The sequence below is a fragment of the Pyrus communis genome, chromosome 5 (assembly GCF_041283825.1).
Source record: "Pyrus communis isolate YQ-2024b chromosome 5, ASM4128382v1, whole genome shotgun sequence".
NCBI lineage: Eukaryota > Viridiplantae > Streptophyta > Magnoliopsida > Rosales > Rosaceae > Pyrus > Pyrus communis.
Window position 1 is genome coordinate 6,669,545 of NC_142569.1, and position 19,866 is coordinate 6,689,410.

At 36.7% G+C, this 19,866-nt stretch overlaps 2 protein-coding genes across 21 annotated transcripts in view; one reads left to right on the forward strand and one right to left on the reverse strand.

Annotated features, from left to right (window-relative positions):
• Positions 1-5,317: 5,317 nt before the first annotated feature.
• Positions 5,318-12,967, reverse strand: LOC137724520 (protein ROOT HAIR DEFECTIVE 3 homolog 2). Of its 2 annotated transcripts, XR_011067428.2 has the most exons (11): positions 12,763-12,967; positions 12,348-12,470; positions 11,704-11,869; positions 11,499-11,623; positions 11,126-11,388; positions 10,950-11,046; positions 10,688-10,858; positions 10,499-10,603; positions 10,272-10,362; positions 10,048-10,144; positions 5,318-5,886 (listed from the first exon to the last, which is right to left on the reverse strand). XR_011067428.2 is itself a non-coding variant. In XM_088693978.1 (10 exons), the coding sequence occupies exons 5-9, from the start codon at positions 11,215-11,217 to the stop codon at positions 10,282-10,284; spliced, it is 546 nt and encodes a 181-aa protein (XP_088550104.1). In that variant the 5' UTR covers positions 11,218-11,388; positions 11,499-11,623; positions 11,704-11,869; positions 12,392-12,470; positions 12,763-12,967; the 3' UTR covers positions 8,219-10,144; positions 10,272-10,281. The 2 variants fall into 2 exon arrangements, 1 of the variants encoding a protein (XP_088550104.1); XM_088693978.1 differs by lacking the exon at positions 5,318-5,886 and having other exon boundaries at positions 8,219-10,144; positions 12,392-12,470.
• Positions 12,968-15,820: 2,853 nt separating this feature from the next.
• The window catches only part of LOC137724522 (uncharacterized), a 96,061-nt gene continuing 92,015 nt past the window's right edge, over positions 15,821-19,866 (forward strand). For 4 of the 19 annotated variants that reach the window (XR_015962399.1, XR_015962401.1, XR_015962400.1 and 1 more), the window contains exons 1-6: positions 15,821-17,539; positions 17,697-17,758; positions 18,608-18,669; positions 18,814-18,928; positions 19,049-19,119; positions 19,373-19,437. The gene's annotated coding sequence lies outside the window, so the exon portion shown is untranslated. Of the gene's footprint in view, positions 17,540-17,696; positions 17,759-17,844; positions 18,173-18,607; positions 18,670-18,813; positions 18,956-19,048; positions 19,120-19,372; positions 19,438-19,866 lie in introns of those variants that run through there. The other 15 variants (XR_015962406.1, XR_015962415.1, XR_015962412.1 and 12 more) reach the window with 14 other exon arrangements.

The following is a 19,866-nucleotide window of genomic DNA, read 5'->3' on the forward strand; positions in this document are numbered from 1 at the left end:
CTTCTCCACATTCCTAACTACATTTTGGCTTTTGAATCACTCGATTTGGTTAAGTAAAGAAGAAGTTATGGGCATTTGAAGTGGTGCCCAGAAACTGGCCAAACCTTGGCCTGAAAATGAGTCGGACGCGACCCATAACCCTAGCCGGCCCAAAGTTTTGGGCCATGGAACCCAGCCCATTTTTCAAAACCCTTTAGCCCAAAACCCAAAGCCATTTGAACCTTTTAGCCTAAAACCCAAAGCCCAGAAACCCTAGGCCCAAACCCTTTAGACCCAAGCTCAAAGCTCAGGCCTAACCTGGATCCAACCCAAGCCCAGACCCGTTGACTTTGACCCGGTATGACCGTTGATCTTTGACTTTGATCGGTCAACATTGACTTTTGGGTTGAATTTTTCGAGTTTCGTCCGAAACCTCTCATAGGCTAATTTCGACGTCTTAGATCCATTTTTGACGTCCGTTTTCTCAAATTCAATCGTTTGAGTATAGTTTTATTAATTGGATCCTTTATGTGTTTAGGTGCGTTTATTAGCGAAGATTTCGTCATTCTTTTTTCGCACGGCTATTCGACGACGGAGTATCTATGGGTGGACCGCTTTTAAAATGCATGTTTTAATATTAGAATTGCATACATGAAAAGCATGATTTAATACATACATTTTATGAGATATTATGCTTACTGAGACTAGGTTGAATTGCCATATTTTATCGAACTGATGTTCTTTGTAGTATATATGATGGTTGACTATATACTGCTTATGAACATGTTTTTACACACTTCTTTATAGTATATATGATGGATGACTATATGCTATAAAGATGTTTTTGAGATATGATATTTGAACTACTGAGCTTCGTTGAGATTTATGTACTTATGTTGAAAAGAGTATATTCAATGTTTTGTGCTTATCTAGTGGTCACTGTTCCACCTACGGGCGAGGGATATGGTTGTTGGCTGAGGGTCGGGAGAAATAATCTCTAGCTTCGGGCTGAGAGACATAGAGCTGGCATGAGGCCTTGAGAAATAATCTCTGGCTTCGGGCGCAGAGACATGAAGCTAGAATGGGGCTGGGTGATATTGTTATTGGATACCACTATTTAGTACACTATATATGAGATACATTTTGGAAAGATTTTATGGCATGCTAGGGTTTTCGGTGAACCTACTACATACTATGCTATTAGTTTTTATAAAACTTTAGAGGTTAGTATGTTGATAACTGTTTCAGTATTATATATATATATATATATATATATATATATCAACTTGGTCCACTCATGTTTGTTTTGCGCCCCCATCAGGATTTAGAATCGAAGCGTAGAATATTGGCGTCAAGGCACTTTCGTATCGGCATCTTCGAATCCTCTCGGTGTAGTACCCACTTCTTTGCTCATTCAATGTTATATTATTTCCTTTTAGTGTTCTAGATTAGTTGTATGCTCTGAACACGTTTCTCAATTGCATAATCTTTACTGTTAAATTTACAAGTTTTTTAATTATGTTCGTCACTTTTCATGCATGTTAGTATGGCTTCGTCACCTTTGGGTGTCGGCTAGCACGTGCCTACCTTGTTGTTTGGAGAATTTCAGGGTCGGGCATGTCAATTTGGTATCAGAGCGTGGTTTGTTCAGAGCATACTTAGGATCTAAAGTAATGTGTCGATCATGACATCATTTGGATGTCACGACTTCCGGATTTGGTGCCATTTGGCGTAGTTGTGCAAACCTTTCTTTGCTTGAATTGTCACTTTATGGTTGAAGTACAAGAATTCATGTCGGGATTGGGCCTCAGCGGTGACGAAGTGGATTGTCAGACGTCAACATTGGACCAATTCTCGGTGATTGTTCTATCAATAACCTTCTTGCTTACTCCAACCACGAGGTCAAGTTCACTAAACATAGACAGTCAACTGTACGTCAATTCTTCGAGCGTTGTTTTTATTTTTAGAGTAGATACTTTTCTTAGGAGTTTCTTTGGATAACAGACATTATTCTTGTCAATTTCCAAAAAGGGGTTACGACCGTTGGAAATTGAAAATCCTTACATGGTGTTGTGAAATACGAAATGTCTTTGACCTCATCAAATCCTATCAGCAACTCTTAACTATTCTTTGAGCTAGCCCTATTTCCTTTTTGGCTAAGAAACCTATCAGTTTTGTTGCGATGATGACGGCGAACGAAGTTTTCGACAACGGGGTATTGTCTCATCTAATCAAAGTTCTTACACCTTTCAAATTCTGCAATGGTGTATTATTAAATGTTTGGCTGCACGCTGATGCAGCAGGATTAAGTCATATGTGTGCCTCTTGACGATTGGAACTACGCGATGTGAACCATCCTATCCTTGACCTAGAGCTGGTAACAATTTTCCTTGTTGAAAAATCTGGTGATGTCTTCTCTATAGTCAGAAATGTTGCATCTTTTTTTACCGAAGTAAGTTGTAATGTGTTTTCACACAGAAATAGTTGAATTAGAGACAAAAGGGGTGGATGGAACTCATCGATGAGTTGATTGCACCTTTGAGTACCATCAGGGACAAGCAATTGCCGTAGTTGATTCGGAAATCCCATGGACAGCTTACTTTATTTCGAGGTATCCATATTCCACTATCGTTTTCTTTTTGTGGAATTGGAACTCTCTTGGTACGAAACTAGTTACTTTTGCCTAAGGGTGATAAAAGTTAGGAAAAGGAAAATTTTGGTGAGGCTCACATTTCAGTGTATGCCATGCATACTTGCAGTATTAAATTGTACCACAGTTTTCGTCCATTTGGTACTGGTTTTGTATGAATGGGATATCACTGAATATGTGAGTTGTTTGTACCATACTTGACCAATCCCGAAACTACTAAGCACCGGTCAACAGCATACCGTCAAGGACCCACAAGACTTTTCCTCCAACCAGGAGGCCAATCACAACACGACACATGTCGGTATCAGAAGCCAATCACAGCGCGACACGTGTCGATATCAGAGGCCAATCACAACACGACACGTGTCAATGTCAGAACAAAGCTAGAAACTCTCTTCTATAAAAGGAGATCATTCTCCCCACAATAATCCCTAATGTCATTTGTACTAAACTATTCACTAGAACTCACTAAAAGAGAGCGTGAACCTATGTATTTGTGTAAACCCTTCACAACTAATGAGAACTCCTCTACTTCGTGGACATAGCCAATCTGGGTGAACCACGTATATCTTGTGTTGTTTGCTTCCCTGTCTCTATTCATTTACATACTTATCCACACTAATGACCAGAGCAACCTAGCGAAGGTCACAAACTTCACACTTTCTGTTGTACCAAAGTTCTCGCCGATTTTGTGCATCAACATGAGTAAACGTCTATTTTACTGGTAATTGGAAGCAGTAAGCTGGAAGCCATCGGTCTTATCTCAATTTCCTTCTATTCTTGTTTAAATGTGGGAAGGAATTCCCATGATTGTCCTTTTTGGGTTGTCGAGGACGCACTGGGGATACGAACGAAGACATGTAAGTGTCACCATAAAATTCATGTACAAACCACCTTGTACATATGGAGACTATAATGACGTTTCGATACTCGTTGGTCAACTCACTAGCATCGTATCTACCATCAGTCATTCAACCACCCATTAACATCCTATCGAGTGAATCATTACCACTAGTGTTTGAATATCCCTAAGTTTATCGTTGTAACAAGTTATTGTGAAAGTTGGATTGGGAAAAAGTCTAAGTTCCCGCCTATCTGATTCCTTTAGACTACCACTCAAGTTAATTCCGCATTCAACCATCTCGACTTTCCACCACAAAATCAAGCTAGATACCTACATATGTCTTTCAATCCAGATATCTTGTACTTTAGAATTTGTTGGACTTGTTTTGACCCTTAAATTCTTGAGTGTTTTTTTAGCCTTCTCGACATGGTTTGTCGCTCAATTAATGAGGAATTCACGATCGATCAATTCGGCGGAAGTGTGCGCCCAGTTCATATCGATTCAGATAGGCATGTTAGGAACATAACCTTTTTCACAAACTTACCAGGAAGAGTTCCACGTGGATGTGAGGTTTGAGTCACCTTTGAGTAAGGGATTAGTACGGATGGCCAGCGGATCGCAACACCAATAGCTAGCTTCACTCAAAAATGAATAGTCAGCTCTCATTATCTTGCTACAATTCATAAACATCATATCGTGCTCTAGTAGTTCTTTTCCAACGATATGTGTTTGTCTCAACACATCATCATACCGTTTCACTCCAAGGCCCTAATGTTCGTGCATACGTGGATGTCAAAACACTTCTAGCAAATCGGATTGGTGCGCTCTGGAACGGTATGACAGCCCAGTCGAGGCGAGAATCGAATGATCTTTGTACACTCTCACGTGCGGGCAAAATGGTATTTTGGCATCCTTAGGAACTTCTCACTTACATATCAATAGCTTATTCGTTGGGTTCGTTAAGCAAGTGGGTAGGTAGACCCGTCTATGGTAGATGTTACTGAGTAGTTATTGTTAGGGCTCGACCCAAAGACACGTATCTATTTCTCGAAGTATTTTAACTAACCTTATTAGAGAAATGGAGCTGGCATAGGGTCTGGAGAAATAATCTCTGGCTTCGGGCACAGAGACAGGAAGCTAGTATGGGGCCGATAGATATTATTATTGGATACCACTATTTAGTACACTATATACGAAATATGTTTTGGAAAGATTTTATGGCATTCTAGGGTATTCGGTGAACCTCCTACATACTATGTTATTAGTTTTCATAAAACTTTGGAAGTTAGTATGTTGATAAATGTTTCAGTATTATGTGTGTGTGTGTGTGTGTGTGTGTGTGTATATCAACTTGGTCCACTCATGTTTGTTTTGCGCCCCATCAAGATTTAGAATCGAGGTGTATAATCTCGGCCTCAAGGCACTTCCTCGTTGTCATCTTCAAATCCTCTCAGTGTAGGACCCACTCCTTTGCTCATTCAATGTTATATTATTTCCTTTTAGTGTTCTAGATTAGTTGTATACTTTGAACACGTTCCTCAATTGCATAATCTTTGTAGTTAAATTTACAAGTTTTTTAATTATGTTCATCACTTCTCATGCATATTAGTATGGCTCCGTCAACTTCAAATATCGATCAGCACATACCTACCTTGTTGTTTGGAGAATTTCAAGGTCGGGTGTGTCAGATGATTTTATGGACTATGCAAAGCTCTAATTAAAATTTTATATTTTATAGGGCTCATTTTACCAGTGTCATTTGATTTTCATGGTGTATATGAATTAGTAGTAGACGATTCCTAATTAATTTATCCTTAATTAGTAGAAATGATAATTATGAAAAATTTAAAATAGAAGAATGATAAAAAGGGGGTTATAGGGCCACTCACCAAAGTCTAGTTGCAAGCCGAGCCCCATACAAGTTTTTCTCAATTGTTTACAATCTAATTCCTCGAAACATACAACTAAGCTATAACTTGTAAAACTAGGAACTGAGCAAACCTCGTTTATTTTTATTTCAAATTTTCATTAACTACAAACAAGGAACAAAATCAAAAAGAAAGAAAACTATCGCACAAATGAGTAGTGACCTTAATCTGATGCACATGGTAAAAACAACAGAGATCATGCATCATGAAGATTCAACTTCCTCAACGTTTGAGGTTCACCTTTGTCTTAAAGGAGGGCTTCAGTATTCTATACCGGTATGACGAGATGTTGGATGACACTGAGGACTCCGGGAATAAGCTTGTTACTGGATTTGGCTGAGGTGTTTCATTTTTATAATTCTCAGAAGAAAAAGAAACTGGTCGCCTTTGTGCTTCCGGTGTTTAATTCCCCTGAGCTTCTTCCACGAGTTTTCTTAAAAGATTCATGACGGTTGGAAGAAACCTCGATGAGATAGACAGTATTCCTGACAGTTGGTAAAACCAAACAACGGAAACTAAAATTAGAAACTGCTTCAATCAAGAAAATTCCACTTTGATGAGACTGGAACCAAAAAGGCCAGCCCCGAGTGAAGTCTATCAAATTAGGACCACCAGATGTTGTATTGTACATTCAATCCCAATTTTATACTCTATTAAGGTGCAGTTTGGGATTGAGGTGATTAAAAAAAAAGCTGATATGAAAAAAAGCTAGGAAGATTTTTGGTGTTTGGTAAACTTTGAAAAACAACTTTATTTCAAAGTTTGGGATGAAAAAAAGCCCAAAACCTGAAGTGGACCAGAAGCTGCAAATAGCAGCTTCCAAAAACAGCTTATTTTCAAAAACACGGGTGAACAGTGTGCGTTTAATGAAATTTTCAATAACCCAAAATTGCCCTCCTTTCCCTCAGGCCTTCAGCTCTCGCCTTCAGCGCTCTCGCATACCCGAACCAGGAAAACCACTCTCTCGTTCTCTCGTTCTCCAGGTTTCTCTAGGTTCCTTTGGTAAGCTTCTCTTGTAAAAATTTGTTATCTATTTGTTTGGATTTTTCAATTTGGGGATGGGAGTTTGAGAGGGAAAGAGGGATGGGAAGAGCAAAGGGATAAGGGTATGGGTGTCGGGAAAAACAATTGGGGATGGAGGGTGGGGAAAAAATTAATTGGGGAAGGTGATATGGTTTGTGGTAAAAACGAATCGATTCGGAAAAAATTCTCTTGGAAAAAATTCATGTCCACGGCGACATGAAGCCAGTCCCGCCGGAGGTGATCGAGTCGATCCAGAAAAACAAGGTGTGCTTGAAGGGCGGGCTGAAGACTCCGGTGGGCGGCGGCATAAGCTCGCTCCACGTGCCGCTGAGAAAAGAGCTTGACCTGTACGCTTCGCTAGTAAACTGCTTCAACCTACCCAGCCTCCCCACCAGCCACGAGAACGTGGACGTTGTCGAGAGAACACCGAGGGTGAATACGCCAGGCTCGAGCACGAGGTCGTCCCTGGCGTCTTTGAGAGCCCCAAGGTAATCAAAAACCCAAAATTCAATCTTTAGCTCTGCAGTTTTGTGAAAATTGGGAATTGATTGTGAATGTGTTAGGTGATCACCAAGTTCTGCTCGGAGCGAATTGCCAAGTACACTTTCGAGTATGCCTATTTGAACAACAGGAAGAAGGTGACTGTTGTGCACAAAGCCAACATTATGAAGCTGGCTAATGGGTTGTTCTTGGAGTCCTGCAGAGAGGTTGCTACAAAGTACCCAAGTATTAATTACAATGAAATCATTGTGGACAATTGTTGTATGCAACTTGTTTCGTAGCCCGAGCAATTTGATGTGATGGTAATGCGACTTCAGCTCAGAATTCTGTTTTGTGAATATGGTTTTTATATGTGGAGTGTGGATGTGTTCGTGGCATGATTAAAGTTTTATTTTTTGCTTCTTCTTTGACTAAGTGTGGATAATTTGGTTTAATTTTGGACTTGGTCTGACATCAGTTACTAGGATTTTGTTTGGCAAATGTGTTTGCCTAGTGATTAGGAGTTTGTTTACAACAAATTTTGTCCTTCTCTCTTGTATTTAAGAGCTTGGAATAACTAATAAAACGTTAGTTAATGCATTGGAATAGACTTGCTGCCTAGATGGGGCGGCTGCCAAGTAATTTAATTTTCATCTCACCCTGTTCTATTTACCTTTTAGGCTTTAGCAAAGACATCTTGAACTAGGGTTGATTCAATTTTAAGCAAAGTTCAGGTTTCTTGGAATGATGATCTGGGACTAGGAATTATTGGAAATACTTGGTTGACTGGATTGTGATGAATTTGCAATTACTGGTATTCGCCTTTAAATATACTTTGGGTGTTGAAATGATGCCAATGTGAAAAGTTTCGAGCTTTGGAGTTTCTGTGATTTGAATTGTGAATTTGTGAGATGTATCTATGATTTGAATTGTGAAAACCATTTCTAATGTTTAGTCAAGAAGTGGTTCTATTCGTATCTTCTTATATGCTTCAGATCGGGTTTGACCGGTAATACAAAGGCTGGATATAAGATGAAATATTAGGTGCTTGTGACATGTCAAAATCGTCTGTTAAGAATCTTGCAAAGGCTCATACGCCAACTGATGATGCAAATTAGACATTCTCTTTTACTATTAGTTTTGGTTTGAAGAAATTATGTATTTTAAGTGGAGAATTACTTCATAGCTTGGGCTTGTCAACCTTATTGGTGCCTAAAAAGTCAAGACTGGCCAGCATTGAGCTACAAATGAGTTGTCCATTGAAATTTAAAGTAGATGTTTGCAACAAGTTGAAGGATCACATGAGATAGAGGCATTAAGAAATAGAATAGCAACAAGTTTGATGAATGCATCTAATTAGACTACTTTCAAGTACATTAACAATATTCTACTAATGAATCCTAGCAATTCAATTTAAAATATTTCAATTGAAGTAGTTTGTCATACTAATTAATATTTAAGATAAAATTTATAAATATTTTTCTTCTAAAAATAAAATATATTTAGTAATTCACTTTTATTTGTTAAGAAAATAAAATTAATACCATTTTTGGTTATTTCACACAGTCACAGCTGTTTTACATAAAAGTTTACCAAACACTATCATACTACTTTTTTTTCCAAAAGCACTTTTACAAAAAAGTTTACTAAACATTTTGTTGCTTTATTTCACAGCCGCTTATTCTCACAGCATCTTTTTTTCAAAGCACAGCAATACCAAACCAGCCCTAAGTGAGACAAAAAAAATTGGGTAAATTACATAAAATTACCTCAACTATTGGGTCAGTCACAATTCCATACCTCAGCTTTAAAAAATGTTAACATCATACATCATCTTACGAATTTTTACAATTTCATACATTCCCTCAATTCTTCCGTTAAATAGTGACATGGCTTAAAAAAATTAATTAAATATTAAAAACTAAAAAATAAAATCATTTACTAATTTTTTTTTGTATGGGGGACCCACCCCTAATAAACCAACCTCACCCACTCGTAGTCTCCTTCCTCCCACACATCTCCCTCGCTGTGCCCATAACCACCACCATCCCTCCCATTTCTCTTCCCTTTCTTCATGTATTCTCTCCCCTTCTCCCTTTTACACTGCAACAGCAGTCTCGTCGGCCCCGACCTTGACCTTGGATCCCTTCCACCTAATCTACGCCGTCCACTTGTCCTCTTTTTCTTAGTCATGTGGATCGGCCAGGCCTGCACCCTTCCTCGCCAGCGAGATCCTAGCCCTCCAGCCTCCGCACCACCAACCTCACCTCCTACTTCTTCGTCGTCAGAGGCGGCCATGGTTGCCACCTCATCATCTTCATCACCATTCTTTTGAATCAGTCCCTACCCACCACCCCACCAAAGCCAGAAAAGAAAATTTGAGGAAAGTAACCCTTAATCTGAATCAAAAAATTTCTCTAGGGCTTGTTTGGTTCCCGGGAAAATAAATGTTTCTGATGGGTTATTGGGTTTGCAGTGAAGGATTTTCTAGAAAACTTGGGAAGAAGACCAGAGAGAGACAGAGAGAGGAACATGCCGTTAATTTTGGTATGCGACTTTTAAAGAGAGAAAGTATAGGGGAAAGGGTTGAATGAGGAAATTTGTGTGCCTGTATTGCTAGTGTAGGAGAAAAGGTTGAGTTGGGTGCCTGTATTGGGGTTTGATTTGTTTGAGTAAATTAAAAATTGGGGACTGAAATGGGGAAGAAGGGTGAGGGTGATGAGTTCGGGGGAGACAGGTGGGGAAGAAGGTTAAGGGTGATGAGTTTGGGAAATGGGTTAGGGGAAGACGAGAGTGGGTGGGATCTAGGTTTGGGTTGGGGAAAGATTGGAGCGGGGAAGAAAGGTGAGGGGGATAAGGGGTGGTCCCCCACGTGGAAAAAAATATATATATTAAATGATTTTCTTTTTTTAGTTTTTAATATTTAATTAAGTTTTTAGTATTTTATTAATTTTTTTAAGCCACGTCACTATTGAACGGAAGAATTGACAGACAAATTGACGGAAGGTATGAAATTATAACAAATTCGTAAGATGAGGTATGACATAGACATTTTTTTAAAGATGAGGTATGAAACTGTGATTAACCCAATAGTTGAGGTAGTTTTATGTAATTTACCCAAAAAAACTCTGTTTTATACTTACAGTGACATGTTGGAACTGTCCTGAAATGTCCATCTGTACCTATAAGGCCTTTGAAAGTAAAAATGCAGCAAATAGAACCATGAGGTAGAGAGGGTTCCTGTTTCATTTGAAGAAAAACAGCAGAGTGATTAACAGATGTGCAAGACATTAGGGTCTGGACACTTAACAAATGTGCAAAACCTAAAACTCGGAAAAGGAAACAAAAAAAGAACGAAAGTAAATACTTTAAAAGCATCATAAATTCGTTAAAACCAAGAACGAAAATCGCCATAATAGCCCATGGAGGAGTAACCAGTTACTCCGCTTGTGAGCCTCCTGAAAGTACAAAAGCAAACATCATGATTGAGCAGCTAAGCATAAAGATACGGCGCTTGTTACAAAATTATATTAAGATGTTAGGAATTTTCTTTATAGAAAAAGAATTAGACTATTTAAGTTAAACTTAGTATACCTGTGCTGAAATAGCTTGAGTGACGCTATATTCGGTCTCTGCTTTGAACTGCCTCCACAATGACTTGCACTGTACTGGGGTAATTAAGGTATTTTTTGAAGAAACCTAGTTCAGAGTTAACCTTAATAAGAAAGGAGTTTCATCATAGAAAAATTTTACATAAAAACCAAACCAATAAATTAATGGTACCTCTTCCCAAGAGCTTGAGGCAAGAGGATCTGTAGAAGGTCCTAGTTTCCTATTTTGTGAAGATGAAACAGTAACAGTCCCGTCCACCAGAGAAGAAACGAGGACACTTTCAATATTATCTGGCTTCTCATCTAAGCGAATGGTAGCCATGGTCGACAAAAGCTTCAGAGACTGCAAGAAAGAGATGATCAAACAACTAAAACATCACTTTAAGTCACAAAGATAGATAACATGTACTTCCACAAAAGTTCCCAATGATTACTGCAGTTCGTGCATCCTTGGTAATACTTCTAATGTCTTCGTTCCCAGTCCAAACCCTTGGCATTGAATCGCTGTCATAATTGAACACTGCGGCAAACCTGAGAAATGACAACAGAAGTGATCAGCAACCAAAATAACAACGTGAAAAAGAAAAGAAGATTTTTAACAAGTTCCTACCGATCCTTCATGTGGATCATAATTTTCCCAGCCTCTTCTCTTGCCTTTGTCTCCACCACATTTCTCGCACAATCCTTCAAATGCTGCTTCATTTTGACAACCGTTTCATTGTCCAACTCAAAATTGGCAACTGCAGTCGAGAACTCCGATACTGCAACTTTGGTCTCACGATTAAGTAGTTTTCGTATCGAAGCCCAGGTGTCTTTTGCACCAGTTTCCAGTAGAGCCTCTACTGGACCGCTTAAAGACAAAGAAAGTTTTTTCTGAAAAATAAAAAGGGTATTTGCATTAAGAAATTTGAATAACTATCAGCCTAACGTTATAAGTATACTCCTCGAATAACCAAGACTTTGATACATTATCAGAGCACTACCTCATAGTTGGAATTCAATTCTGCCAGTTTTGCACTACGAACCGATGATGCATGTGCATCTATATCACGTCAAAGCTTTTCCCGGACTTTTGAAGCATCCCAATTAGCTTGTTGTATGGCAGCATCTGAAGGGAGAAACATGTTAAAGTAATAAAAGAAATATTTTGGTTGACAAACATGTTAATTAGCTAAACAATTCTATTACCTGCACATCCTTTCTCAAACTCAAGCATAGAAGACTGAGCACAGGTACGAAGAGATGAAGCGAATCCTTCTCCTTTGTCCACCAACTGGTCTAGCCTCACTTGAAAATCTTTAAGGGCTTTAGAACGTAGGTGTCCGAGCATGGCCGAGTACGCAGGGTAAACAAACTGGGAAATTCAGAGGAAAGCAAGATTTAAACAAAAATAATAATTCGCATTAGTGGCAGCTACGAATTTACAAAGTTGACCACACCAAGTCGAACAGACCCTTTAACCAGTTTTATTTTAACTTTGAAGACAATCTGAAGTATAAGGCTACGTTACTTTTCGTGTATTATATAACAAGCAAGCTCTATTTGTCCTCTCAGTTTCTCAGTGTGAGATTAGGGACTTTAAGCTTCTGGTAATGTAATTCGATGGAGTCATGCTCCGGTAATGATGTTTAGCTGTTGATTTAAGCATATTTCTTTGATAGCAATACTTGAAGGATAAAGTTTATGTTGCCAAACCACTTCATTATCATGGTGTTCATTCTGAGATTGAGGCCAACAGTAACGGGGTATATGAAACTGACAACCTAACTAAAACCACTACTAATCACGACTTCCTTATGTTGCAAAAATTGTCTAAGAAACTGAAAACTTACCTATAACCTCTGTTAAATTAGAGAGACAGAGAGAGTAGACATACATCCAATGCTTTTGACTCCAACAGTTGTCGTTTTGAGTTCCTTACACCTTCATCAAAGTAGGTGGCCTCCATGTCATACCTATGATGCACAAGCGAGATCAAGACATACAAGATAAAGTCAGAACTAGAAACAGTACAAGCCCATAGAACATTAACAATAAACCTTCCAACGAATAGAAAACACACAACAGGTAAGAATACATATAAACATTTAGTTTTAGTGGCAAAATTAAAACCCAAAAAAACAAGTTGGACAGTGTTGCAGTGCTAGCCAACCCTAAATCGTGTTCACCCAAGTAATGACGAATAAAACTTTCTTGAATACGCTAGAAGTATAAGCATCTCAAAAATGGAGATAAACGACCACATACCTCATCGTGGACCAACTGTTTGAATTTCTGGTTGGCAATCTCTTCACACCGAACCGTAGCAACCATAACCTAAATAAATTACAGTATGTGTACATATTATATGCATATGAGAAGTGAAGAACACAAATTATCAATGGGTGTGAGCGGGAAGATCCAAGTCCTTGTTCTCTTTGATTACTTTCCAAATCTGTTGTGCACTAAGGGAAAATCCCCATCGACAAAATCGAACAACACAGATGGACGGTAGTGTATATGTGTGTCTGAGGGTTTGAAATTAGGGGAAGGGCGGCTGAGCCATGTGAAATTCGGTGAGATGACATAGAGCCGGGAGTGATGATGAGTTTTGGGCCGGTTTGGGGATGGAGTCGGCGACAGTGAGATTTGGATTGGATTTAGATTTGGCGGCAGAGAGTGATGGGATTTCGGTTGGTTTGGGGAGATGTTGCTTTATTTAGTTGTAGGGATTTTAGGGGTAGTCAAACTAAGATTTTAAGGGATAATATGAGATTTTAAAAGTGATAGATTTGATAGGATTTACAAGGGTTTAAGATTCCTACAAAATTTATATGGATTTTAAAGAATTTGAATGAATTTAGTTTGTAGATTTTGATGGATTGTGGTAGATTTTCATATAATTTTTTTATTGAAATAAAAAAAGGGAAAATCTTCCCAATGAAGCTCTGAATATTTTCAATTTCTGGAGCTTTAGGGTGCTGTGCTGCTTCTGCGACTGGGTCTTGCAAAAAAATATGGTGTATTTGCATAGAGGTTTGTGACTGAAATTGCAGCGAAGGAAACTGAGTCTTGGGGGTGTTAATTGGAGTTATTGTACGAATTGGTATTGTCCGTTGGGCGCCCTCGCAGCTTTGATGGTTTTAACTTACCCAGGTCCAAAGAACTGCCTTCCTCCTCTCCAGGCCCTGCCCCCGCCAATATATTTAGTCTTTAAATTTTCCAATTGTATACTTTTCTTATACAATGTGATGCAACTACAGTCATGTTTTCTAATGATCCTTTGCTCGTCTGTGACTACTTATTCAACAGCAGTAGCAGTAGATGGAAAAGGATTTGAAATCCTAGGAGGTGAAGTTGGATTCTTTTTAATTTTTGTTATATATACTTCTTACTTTCAAATCCCACAAAATCCACAACTTATTGAAATCCTCTAAAATCTTATGGGGTGTAGTCAAATAAGGATTTAGAGGGATTTTAAAGGATTTTAAAAGACTTTAGAATCGAGGAGTAGTCAACTAGGATTTTAAAAGAATTTAAGAGAGTCCATTCAAATACAGGGGTAGTCAACTAAAGGATTTTAAAATATTTTAGAATCCTGGGATAGTCAACTAGGATTTTAAAGGATTTTTATTGAGTCTATGCAAATCTATATGTATTCAAAAATTTATAGATTTTGAAGGATTTCATTGAATGGGTGATTTTGTAGGATTTGAGAATAGATGGTAAGCTTAAAAAGACTATAAAGAATCATACCTCCACCCTTAGGATTTATTTCAACCCCCTTTGATCTCTCTCTCTCTCTCTCCACTCTACAACCGAGCTTTCTTTCTTTCTCTCTTCCCATTTCATTGAGAATATTTCTTCTTATTTAGATTGCTTTTTGGAGGTGTATAACACACAAAGGCAAATCAAGCTAATTATCCACTACATCCCTCCATGACGAGGTAATCTGAGCTTCATTGCTAATACTGATATCGTTTTCCTATTTACATAGGAGTGAACCTATTTACAGTGTTGTCGCAATACATAGTTAGAGATAAGGTTAATTCAAGTCTTGGTTAACTATACTATATATATTTGTTTGTAAATTGCATGGATGTTTTTAGAGATAGGGTTCTTCCTGAAATTTCGTAAATACCAATGTGATTGGTATGGGTTGACTATTGAATCCCTCTAATTGCTGTTGTTTGTGTCTCTTCATGGTTGAACAATATATTTTCCTTAATGTGTCAACAATGCTTTGATGTCGGTTGCTTGTGAGAAGTTTTTTGTTACTCTTGTAAGGCTGATGTAATGCTGAAGCAGTTCTTCCATTTTATGATTTTGAGGTCCTCAGCAACGGAGAATAAAATGGTAGTGGCAGAAAATGGCATGTGCTATGTCCAATTAAAACATGGAGGGTTGGGAGAACTAGGTGAAGTTCTTAAATTTTCTTTTCAAGTTTTTATTATTTTTAATCTTTATTTTCTATTTAAAAAATAATTTTTTTTAAATGACAAGAAATCTCTCAAAATCCATTCAAATCTTTAATCAAAATCCATAAGAATCTTTAAAAATTCATCTGAAAGTTGTAAGGATTCTACAATCCTTTGAAATCTGTCACTTTAAAAAGTTTTTTAAAATCATGTGAAATCCAAATTGACTACCCCCTCCTTAATTTTTTGAATACACTTAGATTTGGATGAATTTTGAAATCTTTTAAAAAATTTCAATCGACTACACCCAGATTTGAATGGATTCTAAAATCCTTTAAAATTTTTTAGTTGAACACACTAGGATTTTAAAGTCTTTTAAAATCCTCTCAAATCTGAGTTTGACTACACCCCCTTAATTGTTGATGCGTGAAGAAGGAGGGTTTGAAGATTTATAAGGTGGGGCCCACTATTTTTTAAGAAAAAAAATCATATTTTAAATTTTCTTTCTTAGAAATCTAAAACAAATTTATTTTTATTTGTCCCATGTGGCATGCTATTGACTGCCAGGTCAGTAAAATAATGGGATTTGTAGTTGCCGTACAATTAAGAAACGGTTAAATTAACAATTTGACTAACGTAGATATGATATTGAAATAGAATAATACGTAATGTAGGAGATTGAAATATTTTAAAGATGTTGTATAATATTGTAATAGAAACCAAACTAGAGGGTGCAAATTCTAATTTACTCAAAAAAAAAAGTGACATACTGGCTCTGAAATGTTCGCTAAATTAATGGAATATGGCCCATAGAGGAACAAGTTTGACCAAATTTACAATTCCTAAGCTCTAGTCTAATTTTCATTCAGGGGAAAGAAAACATGTAGCCGAAATAACCCAATCAGAATGCCAAACAAATTGGTGCAACTATGTAAACCTCAAGCCTGTGTTTTTCACGTTTTCCTGCCAAGTGAAAATGTAAAACTGGTTTTCAGTTACCATGTCAAATATTCAGCATGCTATATATCAAGCAAAACTATATGATAATAAATAGGACAAAAGACGTTAATACACGATGTCGATGATTTGATATGTGTATATTTAAATTATTCGAAATGTGGTTCAACGATCACAATTGTTTAGTTTTTAAATTCTATTTTAAAATTAATTCATGCAAAAATTGTTTTTGGTGTCGGCATTTGCATTTCTCACTCTTAGAGTCTTATGTTTTTTTTTTTTGTTTTTTCGAACCATTATTAGCACTCCACGTACATCATTATGCCGCTCTAAAAAAAAAGAAAAGAGAATAAAAACAACGCGTGTAAATGCTATGTATATTTGTATGTGAAATATGATTCCCCTTTCCAGTATCTTTAAGTGTCAATAAATTGTGCAAAGAATGAGACTAAAGGGAATAGAGCTCTCATTGGGTTCCATGTAAAGTTATTTACTCCGTCTCTCGTTCATACATGTAACTAAAGATTAAAAACTTTGATATGGAAAAACTTTATTTAGTATCTTTACAAAAGGTCAACTTTTTAGATTGACTTTTAATCAACACCCTTAATTACTTGTTGTGAAATCATACACACAGATATTGAATTTTCATGCCACTTGTAGTTGGCTGCCGGTATTTCTCCCCGGCAGGCTGCCAAGGTTGATTGACTGGGCTCGCGCTCAAGCTCGACTCAACCGACCACAATGGTCAACGTATAATAAAATAAATGAACTTGTTTGTGATTATGCTTAAGGTCGTGGTAATAATATTGTGATATTTTGTATCTACATAAATCCAGTAGTGGTTTTGATAATCAGAAAGTAATCTCTCAACTTGTTTGTGATTATAGTTGCTTTGATACCGTCATAGGGACTTTTATCATACTTACAAATTGATTTTGGTATACCCATTCGTAGGTTTAAAATTTTTGTCAAACCCAAAAGTTACCTTGCTGGGTATATTTAAAAAGTAGTTTAATTAATCAATATTACTATGGTAGTTTTCAGGTATATGTTAAATGGAATGAATCCTTTTGGTTTTATTTTTAAAACTACATAACTGTGGTAAGGAGGGATACCTATTGAAGTTTTGAATTTCCAGTAAATCTGATCATCAGGTGCTTAAAGATTTGAATTTTTAAAGTGGTTCCACAAAAATTTGCAAAGCGGATGTTATGTTGCTTGCAGCGGTAGATTATTCAAGGTTTAGGGTTTAGTTGAAAAAGATACACCAAAAAAAAAAAAACTAGGTAATGTGGCATTATATTTTGATTTTATAATTTGGGGGGTTTTGTGTTTGAACTTTTTTAGTATTTTTTTTGTAGATATAGCCTACAAATGTAGACCCAAAGGTTGGACATAATCATTATTTTCTATTACAATTATTAAAGTTAATTATCTTTATATAGAAAGCCGGAGGCCGGTTTTGGTGTCACCGGCCTCGACAAAAGAATTGGACGCAAATGCCTGTCGGCCAAAACAAATTCGAAACGGCTAAATTTGTTTAGATCTTTTCATCGGGGGTTACAAACAGCAACGCTCTCTTGCTGAAGAATAGCGAATTTGGTCTCGGTTTGAAGAAAATTTGAAGCCCATAAAAGATTGCATCTCCTGCTGTCGATTTGATTTGGGTAATTGTCTGCTTTGAATGTTATGTGCTTGGGAGTGTAAATTTGGATTTTAAATGGGTTTTTTGTTCAAATTTTTTGGTTGTGATTTTGGGAATTTTGTTTTGTAGCTTCGGATTATAGGTGATGATGGTTAATTTGGTTTTGTTTTCGATTTCAGGAGATTGGGTTTTTCGAGTTTGTGACTTTTCTTTGAAACCTGCGAAGACCTGTGTGTTTAAGGTCAGTGATTTTGAAATTCCATGGTTTTGATTCTACTTGCAGCCTGAGGTTTGATTTTATATCTGAAATTTCCAAGCTTTTTTATTAATCTTAACCCAGATTAGTTAATATAATTAATTAAATTTTTTTTTTTTTTTTCTGATTATGTAACTGAAGTAGCTAAAGTTAAGAAAGAACAATTGTGGCTTAAAGTCTTCATATTTGAAAGTTGAATCTCAGCCTTTGAGAGGCTTTTTGAACGTGTGCTCACGTATGCAGGGGATATCAGTATTTATTTGCTTGTTGGTTCTTAATTTTTGTGTTTCGTTTTGGATTTGTTAATATATCATTTTGTGCATCTCAGTCTGTGAATCGATGTTTTAGATTGGATTTTTGTGGCTTTGAATTTGTGTGCCTGAGAAGAGTTATCCAAAGGTTTGATTGAACATTTTTCCTCTTTCTGTTGCAATTTTGCTGTCGTTGTGGCCCTTTGTGAGACTTTGATTTGTTCTTTTTTTTTTTTTTTTTTTTTTTTTTTTTCGCTTTGTACAACTTTTGTAAAAGTGAAGTGTTCGTTTTCAATTTTGAGATTGAATTCAAGCAGATTTCCAAGTTTTTTTTTTATTAATCTTAAATCATATTAGTTAATTATAGTTAAATTAATTTTATTTATTTATTTATGTTATGTTGCTGAAATAGCTAAAGTTGAGAAAGAACAGTTGGAGCTTAGAGTCTTGCACTTGGGAGTGTAAATTTGGATTTATAAATGGGTTTTTTTGTTTAAATATTTGGGTTGTAATATTGGGGATTTTGTTTGTGGCTTCGAATTATGGGTGATGGTGGTTAATTTGGTTTTGTTTTTGGTTTCAGGAGATCCGGTTTTTCGGGTTTCTGACGTTTCTTTGCAGCCTGCGAAGGCCTCTGTATTTAAGGTCAGCATTTTTAAAATTCTACGCTTTTTATTAGATTTGCAGCCTGACATGTAATTTTAAAGCTGAAATTTCCAAGCTTTTCGATTAATCTTAAATCACATTAGTTAATTATATAAATTAATTTTTTTTCTTTCTATTATGTAGCTGAAATAGCTAAAGTTGAGAATGTTGGATCTGTTGCCTTAGGGAAGAAATTTTAAACCTACAAAAGCTTGGTTTTCAGGAAATCGCCAATCCTGCAGACACTTTGGGTTTCCTGGTGAGTTCTCCGACTTATTTGTTTCGGGTTTGAGTTCTCTTTTCTTTGTTCAAATTTTTGTTGACTTTAATTTTAAAAATCGAGGTTTTTTTTGTTCAATGATTTTGTCCATCTTTTTAGCTTTCTCAACAGAGATCTCCGCCATCACTGCTCCACCAAACTCGCTGATAGCGTCCACTCTCTCAAACCAGGTACGACTTCTTTCACTTTCTTTTGTTTCTGGGAAAATTTAGGGCTCGAAAGTGTGTAGAATTTTAGAAGTAAAAAAAAATCTCGATCTTTGTGTCGTCCTGTACAACCATCTTATTCTACCATTGTAGCATAAAGTTGCACATATTATTTGGTTTGTAGATAGAATTATTTGTGTTTTTTAGTAGCATGGGAATTTGTAGTCAACATATCATTTTCTGCAAGACTGAAGATTAGTCTGTAATGGATATACAGATCTTTGAGAGGACACCCATCATTTGGCTGATTGCATAGGATTGCTACATCTGAACACTGTACAGGTATAGTTTCTTTTTATATTACCTTGAATTAACAAATTATGGTACTTATCTTCGTTAATTCGAGAAGATAAGAACTGTTTGTCGTCAATTCAAGGTGACATTAGCTTCTCCTCAACTAATGTCTGCCCTGTTCCTTTTACTTTTATGTCTACCTTTTTTGTTAACAAATCGTTTGGCCTCCCATTTTTTACCACACTTATAGATTATAGTAAAATCAAGCTTAAATGAGATAGTTTTAGGAGGAATTTAGGTTTATTTGTGGCTGTGAAGTTTAATATTTAGTTAATGACATTTACAGGCGATGAGATAGTTTTTGCCTATTCTTCCACTTGGTTTTTGAACTGCACAGAATTATGGTTTTGTAAAATTGACAGTCAGCCCGTGCATTAAATGGACTGTTTATTATCTTTGAGTTAATTAGATTCAAGC

What these genes read in the sequence shown, in the direction of transcription:
- LOC137724520 (XM_088693978.1), bottom strand. Translation starts at nt 11,217, where the DNA reads ATGAAGCAGCATTTGAAGGATTGTGCGAGAAATGTGGTGGAGACAAAG. An exon ending in ATGATCCACATGAAGGATCG is followed by an intron (nt 11,047 to 11,125) that starts GTAGGAACTTGT and finishes GTCATTTCTCAG; the next exon opens with GTTTGCCGCAGTGTTCAATT. An exon ending in CCTCAAGCTCTTGGGAAGAG is followed by an intron (nt 10,604 to 10,687) that starts GTACCATTAATT and finishes ACTCTGAACTAG; the next exon opens with GTTTCTTCAAAAAATACCTT.